The sequence below is a fragment of the Podarcis vaucheri genome (assembly GCF_965113315.1).
Source record: "Podarcis vaucheri genome assembly, chromosome: 7".
Classification (NCBI taxonomy): Eukaryota; Metazoa; Chordata; class Lepidosauria; order Squamata; family Lacertidae; genus Podarcis; species Podarcis vaucheri.
Window position 1 is genome coordinate 92,411,770 of NC_138765.1, and position 22,323 is coordinate 92,434,092.

Below are 22,323 nucleotides of genomic sequence, written 5' to 3' on the forward strand. Positions count from 1 at the left end.
CACCCAACCGCCACAAGCTGCAATGCTGAGCTTGGTGTTTCATCATCACCATAACTGCCTCCTCTTAGGGATTTTCCCACAAGCAGCTCTCAGATCTGGAGCAGCCCATGAGACCAGATTCTGCTGGGGGCACATGGAAAATAAGCTCTTCAGTTGTCAAGTTGCTCTTCGCAAAGATCAGCATACCAGGAGGCAGAAACTGGCCTTGTCCTGAACAAGCACATGATCAAACTGCTCACCTGCTTTCCCCCTTTTTGATACCTCCCCAAAATTAGGAGAGGGAAAGTTCCTGTTTTGCACCATCGCTACCAAGCGGTCACTTCAAGCCACATCACAGAAAGGTTAAGACAGTCACCATGGTTACATCAGGATGATGTCACACCTGTTTCAAAGAGTCTCGTCTCCTTTGATAATTTTACGAGCTCATACAGAGATCTGGGGAACAGGGAGAGAGAGAAATCATGGCTTGCCTGTCATAAACCTGGGGCACCTTTCGGATGCTCTTAGGATGCAAAGGAACTCCAAAGGAACTCCAAGAAAAATAACACATACACACCAACTGTGGATGAGAAGCAAGCCTCAGAAACTGACAACCAGGAGGTGTGTGTGTGTGTGTGTGTGAGAGAGAGATTTACTGCGATATTACACACACACACACACACACACACACACACAATCAGCTTTCACAGTTGGCCGTACTTCCACTTCCAAATCCCCCTTCAGTGCTTTTGTCTTTTTAAAAGTATACAAAGAAACAGTACCTCCACTGCTGGCTTTCGATCCCGTGTGCTGGTGTCTTTATTGTCCTTTATTTCCACCTGCAGAGGAATTTTTTAAAAAGAAAAAGAAAGAAAGAAAACAACAACTATCAAAACTAAATTTTAGAAAGCAGCCGAAGCAAAACAACAACAACGAGGTATCCAGCAAGATGCAAGAGAGCTTTAATTTGCCAGGCCTGTGGTGGGCTATTTAAATGTTCATCCTCCATTTACAATAATCCTCTCAGGCGGAGGAGGAGGAGGAGGAAGGGATGGTGCGGGAGGCTTGCATTTATTTTTTTAAAGGTCTTTGAACATAAACATAAGAAAGGAATCCATTTGTTACCTCGCCCCAAACCTTCCTTCTGCAGCTTCCCACTCCGCTGGCCCGCTTCCCTTTGCTGCCTCCCAGCCAGCTCGCCTCCCCCCCAAAGCCAGCCTGCCTTCAGCCCCAGCGAGCCTCCTCCATCGCTACCAAGCAGCCATCTTGCCTCATTCTCCTTGAAGCGGCGGTACAGACACCCTGGTGCAGTCAGGGGCTTTTCTCCTGCCAGACGCTAGAGTCATTATCATACTGCCGAGCTCCCAGCCCTCTTCCCCCCCTCCCCACCAAACAAGCAGGGTGGACGTGACATGCATGCCCAGGCTTCCGCCTGCCTGCCTGCCTGCCTGCCTGCCTCACCGGAGGAGGGGCAGGGCGAGGGGAGGGGTGGGAGAAACCCAACCCTCCCAGCAGCAGCAGCCAGAGCAGGAGGGCGGTGAGGGTGGGCAGGGCTTTGCAGCTGCCTCCCCAGAGCTCTCACCTGCCTCACAGAGGCAGCAGACCAAAGCAAAGAGAAGGACGAGGAGGGTCACCCAGAGCTGTCACCCCTGCTCTACTGACCCAGTGCCACTCCGGCCAAGATCTGTCCACCAGGGATGGAGCTGGGAGGACTCTGCTACTTCCCCTGCATGGACACATTACTGAGGGAAGCAGCTCTCGGAGGAGGAAGTCCAGAGCAAGGATGAGGCCATTCACTCACGTGGGCCAATTCTCGCGGAGGAGGAACTACGCCTGCCAGGGCTAGTTTGGCAAGGAGTAAGGCAGGCATCTCCAAGAATGCCATGAACGCCTGGCAAGGGCACCGCGGCCACGTGTGGCTCTGCACAAAACAAATAATGCTGTGCATTCCCCCCCCCACCACAGTTTTTAATATTACAACAGTACGAAAATTTTAATAATAGATTGAAAAATGCACCCACAAACAAACCACATACAAAGAAAAAAATTCAAAAGATATAAAGTTCAAAGACTTAGTTAGCAATAATTGTTCCTATTAGAACTCTTTAGGAACCACGCAATGCATGTAATCATGAGAAGCAGTGTTGTGTAGTGGTTAGAGTGCTGGACTAGAACCTGGGAGATCAGGATTCAAATCCACACCCGAAACATTACAAAGCCACCCTTTGACTGGGGAAGCAATGTATTTTCCCCCCTCCCCCGGCCACAGTGTTCAACAAATGGTTTCCAATTTTATTGCTGGTTTTTCTTTTCTTTTGCTCACAAATAACATGTCATAGATTTTGCCATCACAGCAAAGATCCCAAACCTTTTCTAGCAATGCTCTGCATTTTTTAGTGTTCAGAGCGATTCAGCTTCCTGGTCAGGCTGGTCACCCTTTATATTCCCCACACTGCAGCTCTGTATTTCATGTATCAATTCTCCTCCGCACTTTTGCATCGAAACCGTCCTTGCTCCAAAGCAGCCTGCCAAGGAACCCCTCACTCTAACGCAATCAGTTTCTTATCAGCAGGTTCAGATAAAAGGAAGCACTCTGCTGCCATAAAATGATGGTTGCTAGGTTCTTTCACAACTATGCTTTCAGATGCTTTTCTTTTTTATTATTATTACATTTATATCTCACCTTTCCTCCAAAGGGCTCAAGGTGTTGTGCGTGGTCCTTCACATTTTATTCTAACAACAGCCCTGAGGCAGGTTAGGCTGAGAGCCAGAGATTGGTCCAAGGTCACCCAACAAGTGGAGTAGGGATTTAAACCCTGGTAAAAATGCAAGATGCAATCTGTCTAATGAAGAGAAGACATAGCCAGTTTAGGTGGCTTTTAAAAGGGGCGGGGGTAGAAAACTTCATGGAGAGGGCTATCCAGGATTATCATGACAGTCTTTACATCCACAGTCTCCAACCTGGTGCCTTCCTTATGTTCTGTACTACAACTCCTATTAGTTCCAACATCCCACAGCTCCATTGTTTGAGGCTGACAACATCTGGAGGGCCGCTGACTGGGGATGGCTGCCTGAGACAGAGACGGTACATCTGGGAATGCCAGATGCTGGATGAAAACAAACAACAGGGGAAGACCTTTTTTGGCCCACTTGTGAGTCCCAAGAGGTATGTCACTGACCAGCCATAGCTGTAATCCAAATGTTGAACTAGGTGGATGTTTGGTCCAATTCAGCAGGGCTCTTCTAGTTCAGAACAGATATTTTCCCCTGACAGGTAGGCTTTCTAATGGGCAATTCCTCACATCCAACTCGAAACTGGGCAATACAACAAAGCTACTGCTGCTCAAGTCTGCTGAAAGTATAAGGTTATAAACTTGAGCTAGGTAGCAGGGTGTGTGGAATGTGAGTCTTCATAGTATCATAGAATCACAGAATTGTAGAATTGGAAGGAATCCCAAGGGTCATCTAGTCCAACCCCCTGCAATGCATGAATCTTTTGCCCAATGTGAGGCTTGAACCCACAACCCTGAGATTAAGAGTCCATGCTCTACTGATTAAGCAATCCCAGGATAAAGGCTATGTTTCCTTAGGCATGTCATACTTAGGCTGATGGGTCACAGTTTGCAGGCAATGTTTGCAGGACTAACATCATTCCTCTCAGAATGGTCTTTGTTGTCTCATTCAAACAAGAAAAAAGGTGTGTCCTTATTGCAACAGAGGGCCCTACAGGAACACAGCAGACACAGAAGGGTGACACCCAGCTCCCAAACACATTTGCACAATCAACCTTCATAGCTTATTCCTCATGCACAGGAACATCTCAGACAGCCAAGCACATTCATGCAGACATGCAAAACACATGGAAATGTGCTCTTAAAGAGGAAAGCTGCGTGCCCAGTCACATTCTGCTCTACAAGATCTGCACAAACTTGTCCCATCATCTGTAGAAATCCGTCCCAGATTGAAATCAGCTGCCTACATGAAAAGAATTCACTCTACCACAATCCAGCACATTTCTGGAATCAGCAGATGCAAGTAAACTGGTTGCCAGACCTGTTTGTGCCTGCCAGAGGCTGAATGCACCTCATGACTACAGGTGCCGTGCAAGGGGGTGGCGAGCCTTTTCAGCTGGAGGCCTGCATTTCCTGTCAGCCAACCCTCCAAGGCTTGCATGCCAGCAGTGGGTGTGGCCAAAGCAAAAGTGGGCATGGCCAGCCCATACCTGAGCCCCCATGCAAGCAAGCAAGCAAGCACACACTACACACTCCCAATCCCAGTTGATAAAGCTGCCTCCAGCAAAGAAGAGGGAAGCCACTGTGAGCCTCTGAGGGAAAAGACATAGGTGATGCTGAAAACACCGGAGATCAGAGTGCACTGGAAATGTTGCCGAATGAAATGTCCAGAGCCAAAGAAGGCTGGGGAATTCATAAAAAGGGCTCGACAGATGATCCGGGAAATTACAGGAATATCAGCTTATTGTCAATAATTGGGAAAATATATGCACGGTTCTTGTTAACTAAGCTTACTAAGTGGGCCGAAGAGAACAACCTGATTGGGCCTGAACAGGCTGGTTTTAGATCGAATCAGTCAGCGGTCGATCATGTCTTAGTTTTATACCACCTTGCCCGGAAATATTCCGCCCCAAATAGAGGCCAACTTTGTGCGGCCTTTATTGATTTAAAGGCCGCTTTTGACAGCATCCCCAGCGGACTACTTTGGGGAAAACTAGCACGTTGGGGAATAGACAAAAGACTTTTGTGGCTAATAACTAAACTGCATGATGGATCGGCTGCTAGGGTGAGAATCACTCCGGCAGGCGACCTCTCAAATCCAGTAACCATCAATAGAGGTGTTCATCAAAAAAAAAAAAAATTAAAAAAAAGAAGGCTGGGGAGGAGCTCCAGCAACCAGGAGGTCGTGAGCCTGCCTGATGCCCTGCACTCCTGTCCACTGCTCTCTGCATGCCCAGCAGAAGGAGAACGTCTTATGCCAGCTAAAATAATATGGGTAAAGCTGCTTAATTTGCATAATGCATACAGGTTGCAAAGCTCAGATTTTCTTTTTTCCTTTTCCCTTTGTGATTAAATGAAGCACAGCCCTGGGTAGCAACATGAACAACTATAAGTTACTATTGCAAGGCATTGGAGTCTTATAAAGGAAGGAGAAAGATTGACACATGGGGTAAAAAAAGCCACACACAACATAATTGGGTGCCATTGAACTTGGGTCCAAAACAATTGCAGATTGCCACTTAGGGCAGTCGAGCTCACATAAAAAGTTAACTGGCCCACTTATGCTTCCATATTCCAAGCAGACCCAGACATCACAGGGTCTTCAAAGTCCTGCGCACTCTGGGGACCTGCCCACGCCCCCTTCCACCCTGCAAGAGGTGGATAGGGTTCCCCCCCTACAGCTGTGTCCAACTTTGGGACATCCATAAACTCAATGCAGCTGCCTCTGCCCCCACCCTGCCTCTAAGCAGGAGACGAGATGGAGGCTCTGCTCATCACCCTGGCTATAGATCTTCCATCATGACATCCCTTCCAGAGGGATTGTGGAAGACTGGGCGGCATATGTGGTTGCCACCATTTTATCTTCACAACAACCTTGTGAGGAAGGTTAGGATGAGAGGGATCATGCAGCCAAGTGCCATCAGGATTTCAATCAGGGTCTCCCCAGGCCTGATCCAAAACTCTTAACCACAGAACATAGTGGTTCTTTGCTAGCCATCTAAGCCTCTAAGGCCAAAAAGCAAGAGAAGAGAAATCAGGAAGCACCTCTATCTACTTGTGTGGAAGGAGCAAAAACTTCCTCCAGGCAAAGGACACATTTGCAAGCCTGTTCAAGAGCAATTTACACCAGCAGGAAAGCCAGCAGGTATGAAGCTGGTCAATGAGGAACCCTATAGCTTTCACACTCCTCTGCCATCCTTAGCCTCTCCTTTCCCAGCCTGGTGTCCTGCAGATGTTTTGGAATATAGTCACAGCAACACCACACATTTAAAGCACTCTTATCAGCCATGGAGATTCTTTGGAAATGTAGTTTGTTGGGGATGTCAGAGCTCTGTGAGGTCAGCACCTTTAACCAACAGCATGGCATAACGGTTAGAGGGTTGGACTAAGAGCTGGGAGACCAGGGTTCAAAGCCCCACTTGGCCACAAAGTTCACTGAGTGATGCCACTCACTCTCAGCCAACCCACCTCACAGGGCTGTTGTGGGGCAGGAAGAGAACCATGTAAGCCACCTTGATCTGCATGGAGGAAAAGATGGCATATAAATGCAACAAATAAATAAATTAGAGGAAGCCATGACTATTATGGTGTTTTAAATATATGGTATGGATATGACCACGTAACTTTCATCAGTCTCGGTGAGCACAGCTCTTGTAGTCAGAAACATCTGGAAGACAACAGGTTAGGAAAGGCTGCCTTAACTTGATTAAAATTGCCTTCCACTGACAGAGATAATGTGAAGCACTTAACACTCAATTGGTAAGAGAAAGTGTGAATATTACTATTACTCTAAAAGTGAACTTAACCACTGGTGGAAAGTTCCCAGTGCAATTATAGCTCTGCTATCTGGGGTGGAATATTGGGGAAATGAATCAAAACTAGCTTAAGAATAATTTTTCACTGGAGAGAGGCTTCAACCACAACCAGTATCTTTGCATTGCAGGGGTTTGGACCAAATGACCCTTTGAGTCTCTCCCAACTCTGCAATTCTATGATCTCAATCAGTTACTGTCTCTGCAGTGAACTAGGTAGGTTTCAAAACCACACAAACAACCAAACTTTAGAGCAATTGGACCCACCAAAAACAAAGAACTCAGCACTAACGGCTCATACACCCTGTTCCAGACATGGGCTTTACCACTGACCCAACTGCCATCACCTGAAAAGTAATGAAGTCACTTTGGGGCTGAGTGGCTGCTTAGTCATTAACCAGCACCTCAATGTGGACAGCAGCTGATGTTTAAATGAGAAAGTCTCGCCGCAGTAAAAAGGGAAAGGGTGTGGGGGAGAGGACAGGTTTTCATGGGTCAGTGAGTACTTGCTTCTTGCAGTGAAGATCCCCCACTGTGATCTTTTGTAATAAATAAAAGCCATGGTCCTTCACCTTTTCCCCTCTAATCAATAGTGACCTCTAGAACAAAACAGGCAGGGAGGGGGGAAGACCCATTCCTCTTTTCCTTTACAGAGGTCCATGGCCCCTGCCTGCGTCTAACACACAAGCAGCTGAAAATCACCCCTATTCGCTACAGAAACACTGTATGTCTCCTCCCCTTGCATTTAAACAACACCCGTGACAGCCCCACTGAAAGAGCTCTGCTAAAACCCACCCTCTATAGCCCCAAAGTCCAGCAGAAGAAAAAACACAGAGCAAGCACTGTGATGATAAAATGATAGAAGTGACTTTTTGAGTTACACAGAACTCTTCTGCAGGCATGGACTAAAGCAGTGTTTTTCAACCTTTTTGGGGCAAAGGCACACTTGTTTCATGAAAAAAATCACGAGGCACACCACCATGGTGTGCGGAGAGGGAGATGTCAGAGCCCCGCTGCTCTCTATGGGGAATCGGATGAGAGCGGACCGCCTGTCCGCTCTTATCCGATCCCATCCGATCTGATCCCCACCCAGGATGGATGGAAAATAGGGTGGGCACAGTCCAGCGCCCGCCTAGTGGGCGAAAATTTGACTTTTTTTTAAAAAAAAATCTTTCGAATTTTTCAATTTTTCCCACGGCACACCAGGCAACATCTCGTGGCACACTAGTGTGCCGCGGAACAGTGGTTGAAAAACACTGGACTAAAGCACAACAAATACATAAATCACAGCTGTTACCAGTGTGTCAAGGCTGGCATTTAACCCAACAGTTTTAAGACTAAGGAGCATATATAACCAGAAGGTTACACAGTCGTCACTCCAAAAGAGAGAGCAACAATTTTGGAACAAAGTTGGCTTTCTGTTACAATTTCACCCAACTCATGGTGATGCACATGGCTACCGTAAGAGCCCTGATGGATTAAAACCATGCTCCACCCAGTCTAACATCTACCATTTCTCACAGTGGCCAACCGGGTGCCCTAATAGGAACTCCACAAGCAGGGGGGAGGCTCTGCTCTGCCCCCCAGTCAGAAGCAGCAATGCTTCTGAATACCCATTGCAGACCCTCCCAAAGTCCCTGTTTTCCAGGGACAGACCCATATTTGCAGAAGCCAACCTGGTGTCTGATTGGATCCCAGAATGTCCCACTTTTCCTTAGGATGTCCCTATTTTCATTGGAGAAATGTTGGAGGGTATGGCATTATCTGACCCCCTGAGCCAAGGAGATAAGTAACTATACAACCTTTAGGAGACATCTGAAGGCAGCCCCATATATAGGGAAGCTTTTTTTAATGTTTGATGTTTTATTCTGTTTTTATATACAATGGAGGGACGCGGGTGGCGCTGTGGGTTAAACCACAGAGCCTAGGGCTTGCCAATCGGAAGGTTGGCGCTTCGAATCCCCACAGTGGGGTGAGCTCCCGTTGCTCGGTCCCTGCTCCTGCCCACCTAGCAGTTCGAAAGCATGTCAAAGTGCAAGTAGATAAATAGGTACTGCTCCGGTGGGATGGTAAACAGCGTTTCCGTGCACTGATCTGGTTTGCCAGAAGCGGCTTAGTCATGCTGGCCACATGACCCGGAAGCTGTACGCCAGCTCCCTCGGCCAATAAAGCGAGATGAGCGCCACAAACCCAGAGTCGGTCACGACTGGACCTAATGGTCAGGGGTCCCTTTACCTTTAAGGCTTGCAATGGCTATTAGCCACAATGTCTATGTCTATGACAAGACAGAAGTACTGTTTTTGGGGGACAGGGAGTGGGTTGGTGTGGGGGATTCCCTGGTCTTGAATGGGGTAACTGTGCCCCTGAAGGACCAGGTGCGCAGCCTGGGAGTCATTTTGGACTCACAGCTGTCCATGGAGGCGCAGGTTAACTCTGTGTCCAGGGCAGCTGTCTACCAGCTCCACCTGGTACGCAGGCTAAGACCCTACCTGCCCGTGAACTGTCTCGCCAGAGTGGTGCATGCTCTAGTTATCTCACGCTTGGACTACTGCAATGCACTCTACGTGGGGCTACCTTTGAAGGTGACCCGGAAACTGCAATTAATCCAGAATGCGGCAGCTAGACTGGTGACTGGGAGTGGCCGGCGGGACCACATAACACCGGTTCTGAGAGATCTGCATTGGCTCCCAGTACGTTTCCGAGCACGATTCAAAGTGTTGGTGCTGACCTTTAAAGCCCTAAACGGCCTCGGTCCTGTATACCTGAAGGAGCGTCTCCACCCCCATCATTCAGCCCGGACACTGAGATCTAGCGCCGAGGGCCTTCTGGCGGTTCCCTCATTGCGAGAAGTGAGGCTACAGGGAACCAGGCAGAGGGCCTTCTCGGTAGTGGCGCCCGCCCTGTGGAACGCCCTCCCATCAGATGTCAAAGAGATAAATAATTACCTGACATTCAGAAGACATCTTAAGGCAGCCCTGTTCAGGGAAGTTTTTAATATGTAATGCTGTACTGTTTTTAACACTGATTGGGAGCCGCCCAGAGTGGCTGGGGAAACTCAGCCAGATGGGCGGGGTATAAATAATAAATTATTATTATTATTATTATTATTATTATTATTATTCACTCAGAGGCAGTTTGTGGGAGTTTGGCTGGGGAAACTCAGCCAGATGGGCGGGGTATAAATAATAAATTATTATTATTATTATTATTATTATTATTATTATTATTATTATTATTCACTCAGAGGCAGTTTGTGGGAGTTTGGGAGCAGGTGAGAGAGGCTACTACACTCCCGCCCTGCTTATGGGATTCTGCTTCAGGCATCTGGCTGTGCCCTGTGAGAACAGAATGCTGGACTGGATGGAAGAAACCGGCAGGTGTTTTCATGAATTCTTCTGAAAGCACCTGAAGGCACCTTGAACTTTCCGCCTGGGACTGAAGAGCCCAAGGCCAGTCCTTGGCCTGTCCCAGCAGCAGGCGTGAAATAGAGGAGGACTGTGTCAGCAGAGGCTGGTGCCCTGGAGCCGGTGGTCTAGCCGGGAGACCTTCTGAGGTCCCCAGTTCATTTGCCCCCCCCCCCCAAGATCCTTATAGAGAGAGCAGAAGACACATGATTCTTGTCATGATATTTGCAGAGCTGGAGATACATCATTTCTGGTCAATACTGTACAAGCTACACAGCAATCAGAGGGTGTGCTGATGCAGCTCCTTGGAGCAAGGTTAGTCAACATGGTGCCCTCCAGATGCTGTTGGACCTGCAGCCAGCATGCTCAATGGTCAGGGATGATGGGAGATACAGTCCAACAACATCTAGGGGGTATTAGGCTAATCCTGGCTTAGGAAATGTGTGAGAACAGGATTGGCAGTGCACTTTTTTTTTAAAAAAAAAACAACTACAACAACTAAAAACAATCCAAAAATAGTACTTTCACGTTGCTCATGATGCATCACATCAAGATTTGGGGACCAGATGATCTGTCAGATCTATTCCAGATTTATGAAACACCTCTCTCTCTCTCTCTCTCTCTCTCTCTCTCTCACACACACACACACACACAGAAGTTCAGATGCAAGTTATTCTTCATTTGATAATATAATGGCAGTGTACAACAAGGCAATTAGACACAGGAATGAAAGCAAATTTATACAAGCCACAATCACTACCTATCAATTTTTTGCAAAGATGGACCCAACTTATTTTCACATTCCTTATGCAGCTGGCAAACACACACGTAAACCCTGTAAACTGACTGGCATGAAACCACCCAGCCACCACACTAATATGAGTTTGCCAGATAAAAAGCAATTTTAGACAATTTGAAAACATCATCACTGTCGGCATGGTAACACAGCTCGCACTTTCCCAACTACAGCATCACTCTCAAAACAGCCAGGGACGTCAGTGATGCAGCAAGAAGGGGAGAGGTGGGTGGTGAATCTCTGCAGAAATCTCTTGGCTTCAGAGAGAGATGTGGAAGCAACAGAAAGCCTCGCAAGGATCTGTAGGGATAATACTGCTACTCCTGGGCAGTTGCAGAGAACTGCTTTTTGAAAGTGAGCATTTTCTGTGCACTGTTTGAAGAGCAAAGTACAGGTGAAAACAGCAGAACTTTGACAAGGATGCTCAAGTCCTGGAATGAGCAGCCACAAAAGGCAACTGAAAGCTGGGCTTTGTAGTAAACTGCTGTTGTCTATTTATAAAGCCACACTAAGGTCACATTTGTATTTTATTATTTGCTGAAGAGCAGGATAAAAATGCTTTTAACTGACTAAATAAATAATCTAGCACTCTGTTTCCAACACTGGCCAGCCAGATTCATCATGGGAAGCTCACAAGGAGGACATGAAAGGAATGGGCAGTCTGACGGGAATCTGACATCTCATTCAGTAGAGAATGGTACAGTGCTACCTCGGGATGCGAACGAGATCCATTCCGGAGCCCCGTTCGCATCCTGAACAGAATGTAAAACGCGACAGCGTGTCTGCGCGCGTGCAGGTCGCGTTTTGCAGATTCCGTGCATGCGTGTGACGTCATTTTGAGTGTCTGCACATGCGCGAGTGGCGAAACCCGGAAGTAACGTGCTCTGTTACTTCCGGGTTGCCGCGGAGCGCAACCCAAAAGCGCTAAACCTGAAGCACATTCAACCCAAGGTAAGACTGTACTCTTAATCTCAGAGTCATGGGTTCAAGCCTCACATTGGGCAAAAATATTTCTGCATTGCAGGGGGTTAGACTTTATGACCCTCATGGTCCCTTCCCACTCTACAGTTCTATGATTCTATGATTCTATTATTCTAGAAGCAATGCTTTTGGGGGTTCCAGCTTATCCTTCAAACAGGAGTACAAGGGGCTTGATGCCCAGGGACCCATGGGTGCATTGTTACTTTTTAAACATAAAGCATTTTCAGAAAGGTGAGTCAGATGGCAATATTGATATTTAATATTGATCAGATGGCAAGAATTGGCTCCTGACCTTTTGTGAGCTGAGAATGAGGGTATTGTATTCCCAGGCTTTGAAAGGTATTATAAAGCTGCTGTGTTAAACCATTTAACTTCATGGTTCACCTCAGACAAAGCAGCTAGATTGGAGGAATAGACACTATCAACACCTCTTAAACATTTCCTTTGGTACTGGACCAAAGATGATTGAGCTTCCATTAGCTTTGATCCCTGTCTCAAGGAAGGAAAAACAGCAATTTAAAAGTTGGCTGGCAAGAGAATCAGGAAGAAAGTCATAAGCGAGGTGGAGGTGAAGGCCTATGATTGGAGCGTGCTAAACACATCATTATTTTCTTTAAATAATAAAAAAACCAGGCACTTGGGAGTAAGCCCCCTTGATTTTAACACTATATACATGTAAGGCCAAGGGTTAAGCCAAATACCTATTAATGACAGAAACAGACAGCTAGATTTGGAGTGTGTATTCAAAAACCAAAAGTGCTGTAACAGTTGTTCCAATCCTTCTCTGGTGGCTCTTATTTAAATAATTCTTCCCTGCAATATATTATTAAAATATTGATGGCACCCATAAAAATGAATCTGTGACAGCTTTCCAAGTCACATGTGAATTCTGAAACATATACAGTTCAGTGCAAGCAGTCCCAACAAAAATTTTGATTTACAGAAACTGTCCAACAATACCTTACTTCCACCAGAAAAAAACTTTCACAACGGTTAAAGAGAAAAGTTAAGGCCTGGTTCAAACAACATGGTTTGGCTGTCATTAAAACACTACTGCACTCCCCCTCCCAACACCATGAACTACAATTCCCTTCCTGTTTTAAGCAACCCGTGGTTTCCCCAATCTGGATATTACAAACTATGGTTTACACCAGGGGCTCCCAAACCTGCAGATCAGCTTTATGGAGGTGCTCTGCAGAGCACCTGTGAGTACTCAGCAGCCCAGTCTGCCCACAAGGTGGACAGGATAGACTAGAAACGGCCAGGGTGAACATGAGACACTTGGAAAAGGTTCCCTGGAATTCAAGTTGTAACACAACATGTAAGAAATAAAAAGAGGCAGCAAGGTTTGGAAAGAGATTGGAGCAGGTGAGTCTGAAGTCTGTTCACAACACAACAAGCTATGGCTTGGCCACTATGTCTGAACAGTACCAAATATAAACAGAGGCTTAATTCTGCATTCTCCTTCCTTCTGCTCCACAGAAAGGAGCACAGCTCAGTGTATAATTGCTGTAACAACAACAACAACAACCATATCTTTTATTATTCACTTTTCTTTTTTTTCTTTTTTTAATAAATTTTTATTAGATTTTCACAATTTATATGAACACAAACAATACACAATACACGATACAAACATACAAACACAAAAAACAAACATGTATGATTTCATATCCAGTTTTCTTAAAACTTGTTTCACTGACTTCCCCATACCTCCCCTTTCTGCATTCCAATTTCCAAATTTATTTCAGCAAATCCTTCCCCTTAATTTCATCTAATCGTTTCCTTTCCTTTTCTTTTACTTAAACTTTTTCAGTTGTAATCCCTTACTTCTATAAACCACAACATTTTAGCACTCATTAATTTTACAATATTTCTTAAGATAAATTTTAAATTTCTTCCAGTTTTCTTCCGCCGTCTCTTTCCCCTGCTCTTGGATTCTGCCAGTCATTTTCGCCAATCCCATGTAGTCTATCGCCTTCATCTGCCATTCTTCCAGAGTGGGTAACTCTTGTGTCTTCCAATACTTTGCGTTGAGTATTCTTGCTGCTGTTGTAGCGTACATAAAAAAAATTCTATCTTTCTTTGACACCAATTGGCCGACAATGCCCAAGAGAAAGGCCTCTGGTTTCTTAGGAAAAGTACATTTAAGTGCCTTTTTCATTTCATTATATATCATTTCCCAGAAAGCCTTAATCTTCAGGCATGTCCACCAAAGGTGAAAAAAAGTACCTTCAGTTTCTTTACATTTCCAACATTTATTATCAGGCAGGTGGTAAATTTTTGCAAGCTTGACTGGGGTCATGTACCACCTATAAATCATTTTCATAATATTCTCTCTTAAGGCATTACATGCCGTAAATTTTATACCGGTGGTCCATATTATTCACTTTTCATCAAATTTATATACTGCCCTTCACCCAAAGATCATAGGGAATTCACAACATAAAAATACAAAACAAGACCACAAAATACATAATAAAAACAAGAACAAAAACAAGCCAATAACCCCCCTCCCGCAAACACATTTAAAATGGTATAGAATGTTAATCAGCCAAGGGCCTGGTTAAAGAGAGGCATTTTTGCCTGGTGCCCAAAGATATGCAATGAAGGCGCCAGGCAAGCCTCCCTTGGGGAGAGCATTCCTCAAACGGGGAGCCACTGCAGAAAAGGCCCTTTCTCGTGTTGCCACCCTCTGGACCTCCCATGGAAGAAAGGTCTTATGACATACCTACACCACACACTGAAATCCATTTCAAAAACGACTTATCAACTATCATGGCTTCCATCTAAGAAAACTGGGCACCTGCCAGCTTACCCAAGTTTCAACACACAGCAACAAATTCCAGAGTTTTTTTTTTGAAAGGAAAAGGATGCTGTTTAAAACAGCTTTCCAACTAGCTTAAATCTTTAATGAACACCTCTCTGTCCCCAAGCTTTAAAAGAGGTTGTGTCTCCATAACAGAAGTGATGGAGGACTTGGGAGGACCTCAATTCATGACTTGGTGAGCCTTTTGCAACTATCAAGACTCAAGTCATCATACAGTTGGTGGTGAACCAGGTCTGAATCCCTGCCTGCCAGCCCCCAAGTCACCAGCACAAAACCCACTGAACAATCACATCCTGGACACTTGTGTGAGGCCCACAAAACTGTGGCACAGCCAAGTCTCAGCGAAGGTCTCTAGCTCCCTCTGCCTGCGAGCCACTGGAGTGAGACTTGGGGCAGACTAAACTATGTCTGGCTCCAAACACTATCGCTGGCTGATTTGGGGCAGGGCAGGGGGAGCCAGAGACAGAGCATAAACATGTCCAGAGCATGAGGCAAATCTGGGGACAGGACTGAGCGCAAAATTAAGGCAAGCTGCGGCGGCCTGCCTCTGGGGGTGGCAGGGGAAGAGCCAGTTGTCAGCAATTGTGCTCAAAATGTAGGCAGCTGTCTTGTCATGAGTTAGCCCACAGATGCTTCCAGCTCCACTCGATCTACAATGTTAACCCTCTGCTCCCCACCCTGCCACACACTGCCAACACGATAAAAACCCCACCTAACTCCCAAGTGTGGCAGTCAGGTTTGGGGACGGGGGGGGGGGGGGCTTCCACAGACACCAATGGGAGCTTTTTAAATTTAAAACTGAAAACAAAACCCTAATTGCCACTCCAGCAGGGGAAGGAGAAAGAGAGAGAGAGGGAGAGGGAGAGGGAGAGAGAGAGAGAGAAGGAAGGCGAATGGATGGGTGGAAGCACGCTGTGTGTGTGTGTGTGTGTGTGTGTGTGTGTGTAACACTTGTTAAGTTGTGGGTGAACATATCAGACGACACAGCGATTCTTCAAACAGCTCTTGTTTATTCACAGGCCAGAACAGGACCGAACTGAAGGGTTCAGCCAACCTGCTTATATAGAGTTCAACTACAAAGCAACAGTAACAACTTTCTGTAACTATCCAATCACTGAACGTCACTTTGAATTCCTTATTTGCATATGCGGACCTGAGTGAAACTATCTACAGTATCCCCCTGCTGGTCCAGGGTGAGAACTTCGAAACATAACAACACTGAAAGCTGATGATCCTGAAAGCGTCCCCCCCCTGGACCCCCCCCACATTGCCCCCAACAGAATGTGGCCCTTAGCAGGGTGGGGGCATTCCCACCCTTCACCCACACTGATCAGCAACAGCCTCTGCTCTCCACAGTCTCTGGCTTCAATCTTTCCCAGCCTGACCCGGAGATACCAAGGCATGAACCGGAATATTCTGCGCTCACAGCATGTTTTCTGCCACTGAGCTGAGGGTCCCTCCCCACCAAATAATGGAGTTCATTATTTTAACTTTTTTGGGGAGGGGTGGCAGGGATGATGTCATATAGATTTTGTGCCTCAGGAGCCAAATGCCTTTGGCTGCCTCTGGCTGGGAAGGAAAAGAGAAGGCAAAGGGAAAGGGGAAAGGAGGGAGGGAGGGGGGAGAGAAAAAGGGGGGGGAGACACAGAAGCTTCTTGTGCTTGTTGTCGTCACAAGCGAGCTTTTAAAGGCAAGTGTTGACCTGCTCACAGATCTGCTGTGTGGGTGGATTTGGTAATTGACAATGTAGCATATTTCTGAAGAGTGAGCCGGTGTGCTTAGTAAGTATGGGATGATGTGTTGGCAGTGCTGTGAAATCATGTGCATCATTTCACATACCCTGTTAAACCCAACCACGCTGGCTCCCTCCCCCAACCCCCACCTACAGTCGGTAGCCACCGTGTTGAAGGGCAAGTGGTACAGTGGGGACGTCCTGGACGTCAGAGCAATTCTGAGTCATGCTGAGAGGTGCTGGGGTGGGGGGAGCTCCTCTGCAGGTGGGTCGTTTCTAACCCCCCCCCCCCAAAAAAAACCCACAACCCTTCTCTGGTGTAAAAGTGTGTCCCCAACTTTGACATAGGGAAAGCACATGCTTCAGGAAGCAGCATTTGCGGGGGGGACATGCTGAAAGCACATTTTCTGTTGCTCCAGAGGGCACAATCCAAACCAGAGGATTCAAAGGACAAGAGAGGAGTTCCAGACCAAACTTTAGGAAGGGGTTTCTGGTGATAAGAGCTGTTTAGCAGTGGGATGGAATCCCCTTGGAAGGTGACTGGAGGTTTCCAAACAGATGTTGGATTGCAAACTTTCAGGGATTCTTTAACTGTGATTCTTGCCTTGCAGGAGGCTAGAACAGATGATCAATGGGATCCCTTCCAACTCTACAGTTCTGTGATTCTATGGAAGAATGGCAGCATTAGCAGGAAGACCAGGCATGGCAAATCTGGAGGAGGAGGAGGAGGAATTGTATTTGTTTGTCACTTTTCTTACAGAGGTAACTCAAAGCAACTTACTTTAAAAGCAATTTAAAACAATAAAAACCTATAGACACCACCAGTATAAAAATGATGGGGAAACGCAGCTAAACTGTGGAGGTTCCTCCACTGCAGGAGGTTGGGCTAGATAAACCTTTGTGTCCCTTCCATCTCCAATTCTATAAATCTATGAAAAATACAAGACTACATGTCCCACCTCACCAAAAGCAGCCACAATGTCCCTCAGATTAAGGGACAAAAGTCCAAGGGAAAAGGAAAGTATTTGCCTGGCACCTAAAACTATATGGAGATGGCAACAGGCATCATTCCCTCCCTGGAGAGAGCATTTCACAAATGGGGCTACCACCATAAAGGCTTGCTCTTCTGTTGCCATCCTCTGAACCTTCCATGGATGGAGTACACAAATGTGGGTAAGGGGTCCCACAGGGCAGGTTGTGCTACAGTGTTGGGCTGCTGCTTCTTCCCTGGATTACAAACATTGGGACAAAGCCTCCCAAAGATCTGCACAGGTGCTGTGGCGAACACTAGAGTGGCATTCTCTCTTGGGGGATTTGACTTGTGGGCACATGCAGGTCAAACTTCAACTAAAGTACCAATGTAGGTGATGGCCACCAATGTGGATGGCTTTAAAAGAGGACCAGACAAATGGATGGAGGGCAAGACAATCAATGGCGACTAGCAATGCGCATATTCTTTCTCCAGTGTCAGAGGCAGCATGCTTCTAATTACCAGTGACTGGGAAACACAGGTGGACAGGGCACTGCAGTTGCATTCAGGTCCTGCTTGCAGGTTTCACATAATGGGCTTGGTGGATGGCTGGCTGGCATATGTATGTATGTCTATACCACCTTTTCCTCCAAGAAGCTCAAGATGATTTACATGGTGTGTGTCCCCCCCCCCCATCTTGTACCCACAACAATCCTGTGAGGGAGGTTAGACTGAAAGGTGGTGACTGGCCCAAGGTCACCCAGTGAGCTTCATGGCCAAGTGGGGATCTGACCCCTGGTCTTCCAGGTCATGGTCAACTCTAACCATTACACCACACTGGCTGTCCAAATGGGAGAGCTGCAAGTTGCCTTCTCTGAGGCTTGAACTCAGGACCTTCAGATTACAGGACTGACACAGTGTCTGCTGTGCTAAAAAGGCTTCTGGCCGGCCGCTGTGGAAACAGGGTGTTGAACTAGATGGGTCCTTATGGACTGATCCATCAGCTAGGTTCTTCTAGTGTCCTTAGGTGGGCAGCACGTGGCATAACGTGTAAAGGTGGCCCTAGGCGTTTCAGTGCCTTCCTCCCTCTCTCCTCCCAAGTAGGTAAACGTTGTGAGTCAGAAGTTCCTGCCTGCGCTTCTTTGCTCTGGCTGCACAAATGCAACATGCAAAAATTGGAAAATTAGTCACTAACTGACAGGAAGGCCAGCACCAGTGGCTTACAAGACAAAAAAGCACCAACAGAGGAGTTTCCTTTCTCTGAGAAGCAGAACTACATAATGCAGAAGTGTGACAAGGGGTTTTAAATTTAGTTTCAAATCTCCCTTTCACAGAAATTCTCTCTCCACATGCCTCCTACTTCTAGCAGAACAACAACAGCACTGTCTCAGTTTTCATAGGTCAGGGAATAAGGGGGAAACCCCCACAGAACATATGCACGTGGTAAGTATGGCAGATACTCCTGCAACCTCAGAAGGCTACAAGCGAGGCAATTCTTGGCTGCAAGGCCAGTGCGTGGGAAAGGAACCCTTAACCAGAACCTGCACACACACACTTAAACTAAACCCTCACTGCTTCAAAAAACATTAGGCCCAAATCTCTGCTGTGGTTTTACTGACCAGACAATTGGTACATGCCTGCCAGTGCACCAGCAACTGCAGACAGGCCCACCAACTCCCTGCCATCCCAGGGGGGAGCAAATTTCAGATTTATGGGATGTACTTCATTTTTTACTAGAACCTCAAGATCTGAATGCAAGAGACATACATTTGGAATGAAAAGAATTTTGAACCTTGCGATTTGCTTTGAGAAGCAGAACTAAATGGAGCTGTCCCACACATATTCAGTCCTGATTCAGAACTTAGTAAGAGCCAGCAGCCCATCTCTCTAGCATCTTGTTTTCAGAGCGGCCAGCCAGATGACAGGTTATCCCCCAGCTTTCTTCATCACAACAATATAATTTTGGAGTTGGAAGTCATTTTGTTGTTGGCATTATTAAATAACTGGACGTCAGAAAAGTCAGAAATCTTGGCCTATCTGCTGCAACTCACCCAGAGATCTGTCAGTAAATCCTTATGTATCTTAACGTTATCTGCCAAGCTCTGCCCTACACAAACAAAACCATCTCCCTCGCGCTCTAGTCTCCAAAATGGGCAGCGCCAACCACCAGTTGACAGTTTCTGTCATCATGACAACTAGATGGAACTTTCTACTTTGTAGAATGAAGGCACACAACCACAGTAAGGAAGGAGTCATGCTAGCACATTGTTGCCAAGTCCCTTGACTGCAGATTACATCAATTGAAACCTCACTTTTTCACATATATTTGCATCCAAAGTGGTGTGCATCAAAGTAAACAGTGGCAATCTCATATGCAATTAAAACAAGATAATGTTTAAAAAGATATAACATGCATCCATAGTGGTGTGCATCAAAGTAAACAGTGGCAATCTCATATGCAATTAAAACAAGATAATGTTTAAAAAGATATAACAAGCAATCCTACTACAGTGGTACCTTGGTTTAAGAACAGTCCAGTTTAAGAACGATGTGGTTTACAAACTCCGCAAAACCGGAAATAGTGTATTGGTTTGAGAACTTTACCTTGGTCTAAGAACGGAATCCGAACGGTGGAAGGGCACCGGTGGCAGGAGGCCTCAGTAGGGAAAGCGTGCCTCGATTTAAGAACTATTTTGATTTAAGCACAGACTTCCAGAACGGATTAAGTTCGTAAACCAAGGTACCACTGTATTAAAAACAGAATACAATTGCAACTAACAACAGAAGGGGAGGCAGGCTTTCAAGTCTACCTAAAAGGAGGAAAAGAGGGGGCCCAACTGATCTCTCCAGCGGGACCCCTACTAAGTTTTGGCATTGCCACTCATAAAAGGTCCTGCACCTCCAAGGACTTCCGGGTTAGCGCCATCGGCGAATGGCGGAGTTCCTCCAACTGGAGAAACTGGCTCCGTGGAAACTGGGTCTTCCCGCCGCGGCGAAGGTGGGGACCCACTAGAAATCCCAGGCGGAGGAAGCCTGGGAACGTGGGGTTCGGCAGGGCACCAGGAGCACCTACGCACTGGGAACCCCATTTTGGGGCTCCGGAGTGAAGTGGGGTGAGCGGCGCGGTGCTGCGAACTGATTGCTACTTTCACGGAGTGAAGCCACACAGCCATTGCTGGAGAGCGCTGACTTTTTCCTGTGGACAATTGGATTTAAAACAAGTACCCGTGAGTAGAAACGGAAAATTGGATCAAGAAATATCTTAATTTGGCACCGAAGCGGGAAGGTTCAAAACAGGAAGTCCGCCTTCCGCTTTTTGTACATAGACTGAAGCAAAAACCTTGTAAGCTAAAGTCTGGAAAGTCGTTTAAAAAGTTTAAATTTTCTTCATTTATAATTACTGAAACCCCCTTGGAAGCAGGAGAAAAGGGGGGGACTTTGTTTAACGCCTGCAGGAGAGGGAGTGAAGAAAGATAAGTTTCCACCGTCTCTAACCTGGGAACGGGGTGTCAGAGACAGAAATTCTTGGAGAGGTTCATTGACTGTGAATGGAATACTTTGACAGATAGCTAAAGAAGAGAAATAAATTGATTCCAATGTTGCCTTCTGCATTCTAAAGAAACAAAATATCTGAAAAATGAAAGTAATTTTCCTTTGTTGGACTTGCCTAAAAAAATGGATACAAATAGAAATTGTCTCCTCTAGAGGGAGCTTGCTAAATTGTTGCTGCAGTCTACTTGAGAACTCTACAGCTGTCAGATTAAGATCGTGGGACCAGTCCTTTTTGACCTTGACTAAATATGAGCTGGGAGGAAGTTTTGGTGCTTGCTTTATGCAAGACAAGTGCCTTGCTGGAACAGATGCATGAGAAGATGGATTTGATGAATGAGAAAATGGATTTGATGACTGTTGTGGTTAATAACTGTGGACAAACAGGGAATATTGATACAGAAACTATTCAGGGACCAACTCAGGAACCTGTACTGATTGGGCAAGTGCAGAAGATAATGGAGGAGGTTGCGGTTGCACCTCAAATAATACAAATGGAGAGACCCGAGGCCCTACAGGAGCATAAGCCGCTGTCTTTGAAGATTGAAGTTGGAGTCGGCCAGGGGGAGTCTGGAGCTAAGAAGGTTCTTAACTTTGGAGAGACCTCGAAATATGTTTTTAAATATTTCTTGGACTATATTGATGACTGTGGGGAGTGGGACTCTGGGGAATGGGCTGGTTGGATGAAGGGAGAGGAAGATAATTTTGGGTTGGAATCCCCCAGAGACCTACTCCCCAACGAGAAAGGAAAGAAACTAAGAAAGAGACCAACAAAAGATAAGGAAAAGTGCAAGTATAAACAACAAGAAGAAGATCTGCAGAAGGGACATGGAAGAGACTTAAGGGCCTCGGACATTAGATTACCAGATGGAATGGACAGTAAGGACTGACACAACCCGAGACCAGGAAGAAGAGACGTTGGATGAAGATTGGAAGAAAATTTATAAAGAATTTTTTCCCCCTAGGGAATTAGCCTAAAATTAATGAACATTAGGGAAAATGTTGGAATGAAACTATATGACTCTAGTAGAAAAGATATCAGGAGTTATGTATAATCGAGTATTAAGAATTAAGCTCTAAAGTATTTTTTTTGTAAGATAAGGTTAAATAACTTAAGGTAATTTGAATAACAGAATATGGGGAAAGAATAGAAAGGATTTGTTGTGTTAATTAATACGTTAAATTGTTAAGATAAATTATTTAGTAAAAATTGAGAAAGATGGAAAGAATTTGCTGAAATAATTAAACTAGAATACAAAAAGGGAGATGTGAGGAGGTCAATGAAACAAGCAAATGGAAGTTAAAGATATGTAATATGGGATTTGTGTCTTTTTCTTTCTTTCTTTTTTATCTTTTTGCTGTATTGTTGCATTGGTTTTTATGTCTTTTTTTCTTGTTTTTTTCTATGTATTGTAGTGTTGTTTTTAATTTTTTTCTTTCTTTTCTGTAATTTTGAAATTATTAATAAATATTATTTTTTTAAAAAAGAAAAAGAAAAAAGGTCCTGCACCTCATAGCTGGTGCAGGACTCCCAATGC

The 22,323-nt window shown here is 45.8% G+C and overlaps 1 protein-coding gene across 5 annotated transcripts in view; it reads right to left on the reverse strand.

Annotated features, from left to right (window-relative positions):
- TET3 (tet methylcytosine dioxygenase 3) overlaps nucleotides 1-22,323 on the reverse strand; it is a 109,707-nt gene that overhangs the window by 81,384 nt on the left and 6,000 nt on the right. Inside the window, exons 1-2 of one of the 5 annotated variants that reach the window (XM_082229669.1) lie at nucleotides 1,642-1,734; nucleotides 762-818 (exon numbers count right to left, since the gene is read on the reverse strand). The exons of 1 other annotated variant lie outside the window; for it this stretch is intronic. In XM_082229669.1, the coding sequence (XP_082085795.1) occupies nucleotides 762-818; nucleotides 1,642-1,719 (135 nt within the window). In that variant the 5' untranslated portion in view covers nucleotides 1,720-1,734. 3 more of the 5 variants (XM_082229670.1, XM_082229671.1, XM_082229667.1) reach the window with 3 other exon arrangements.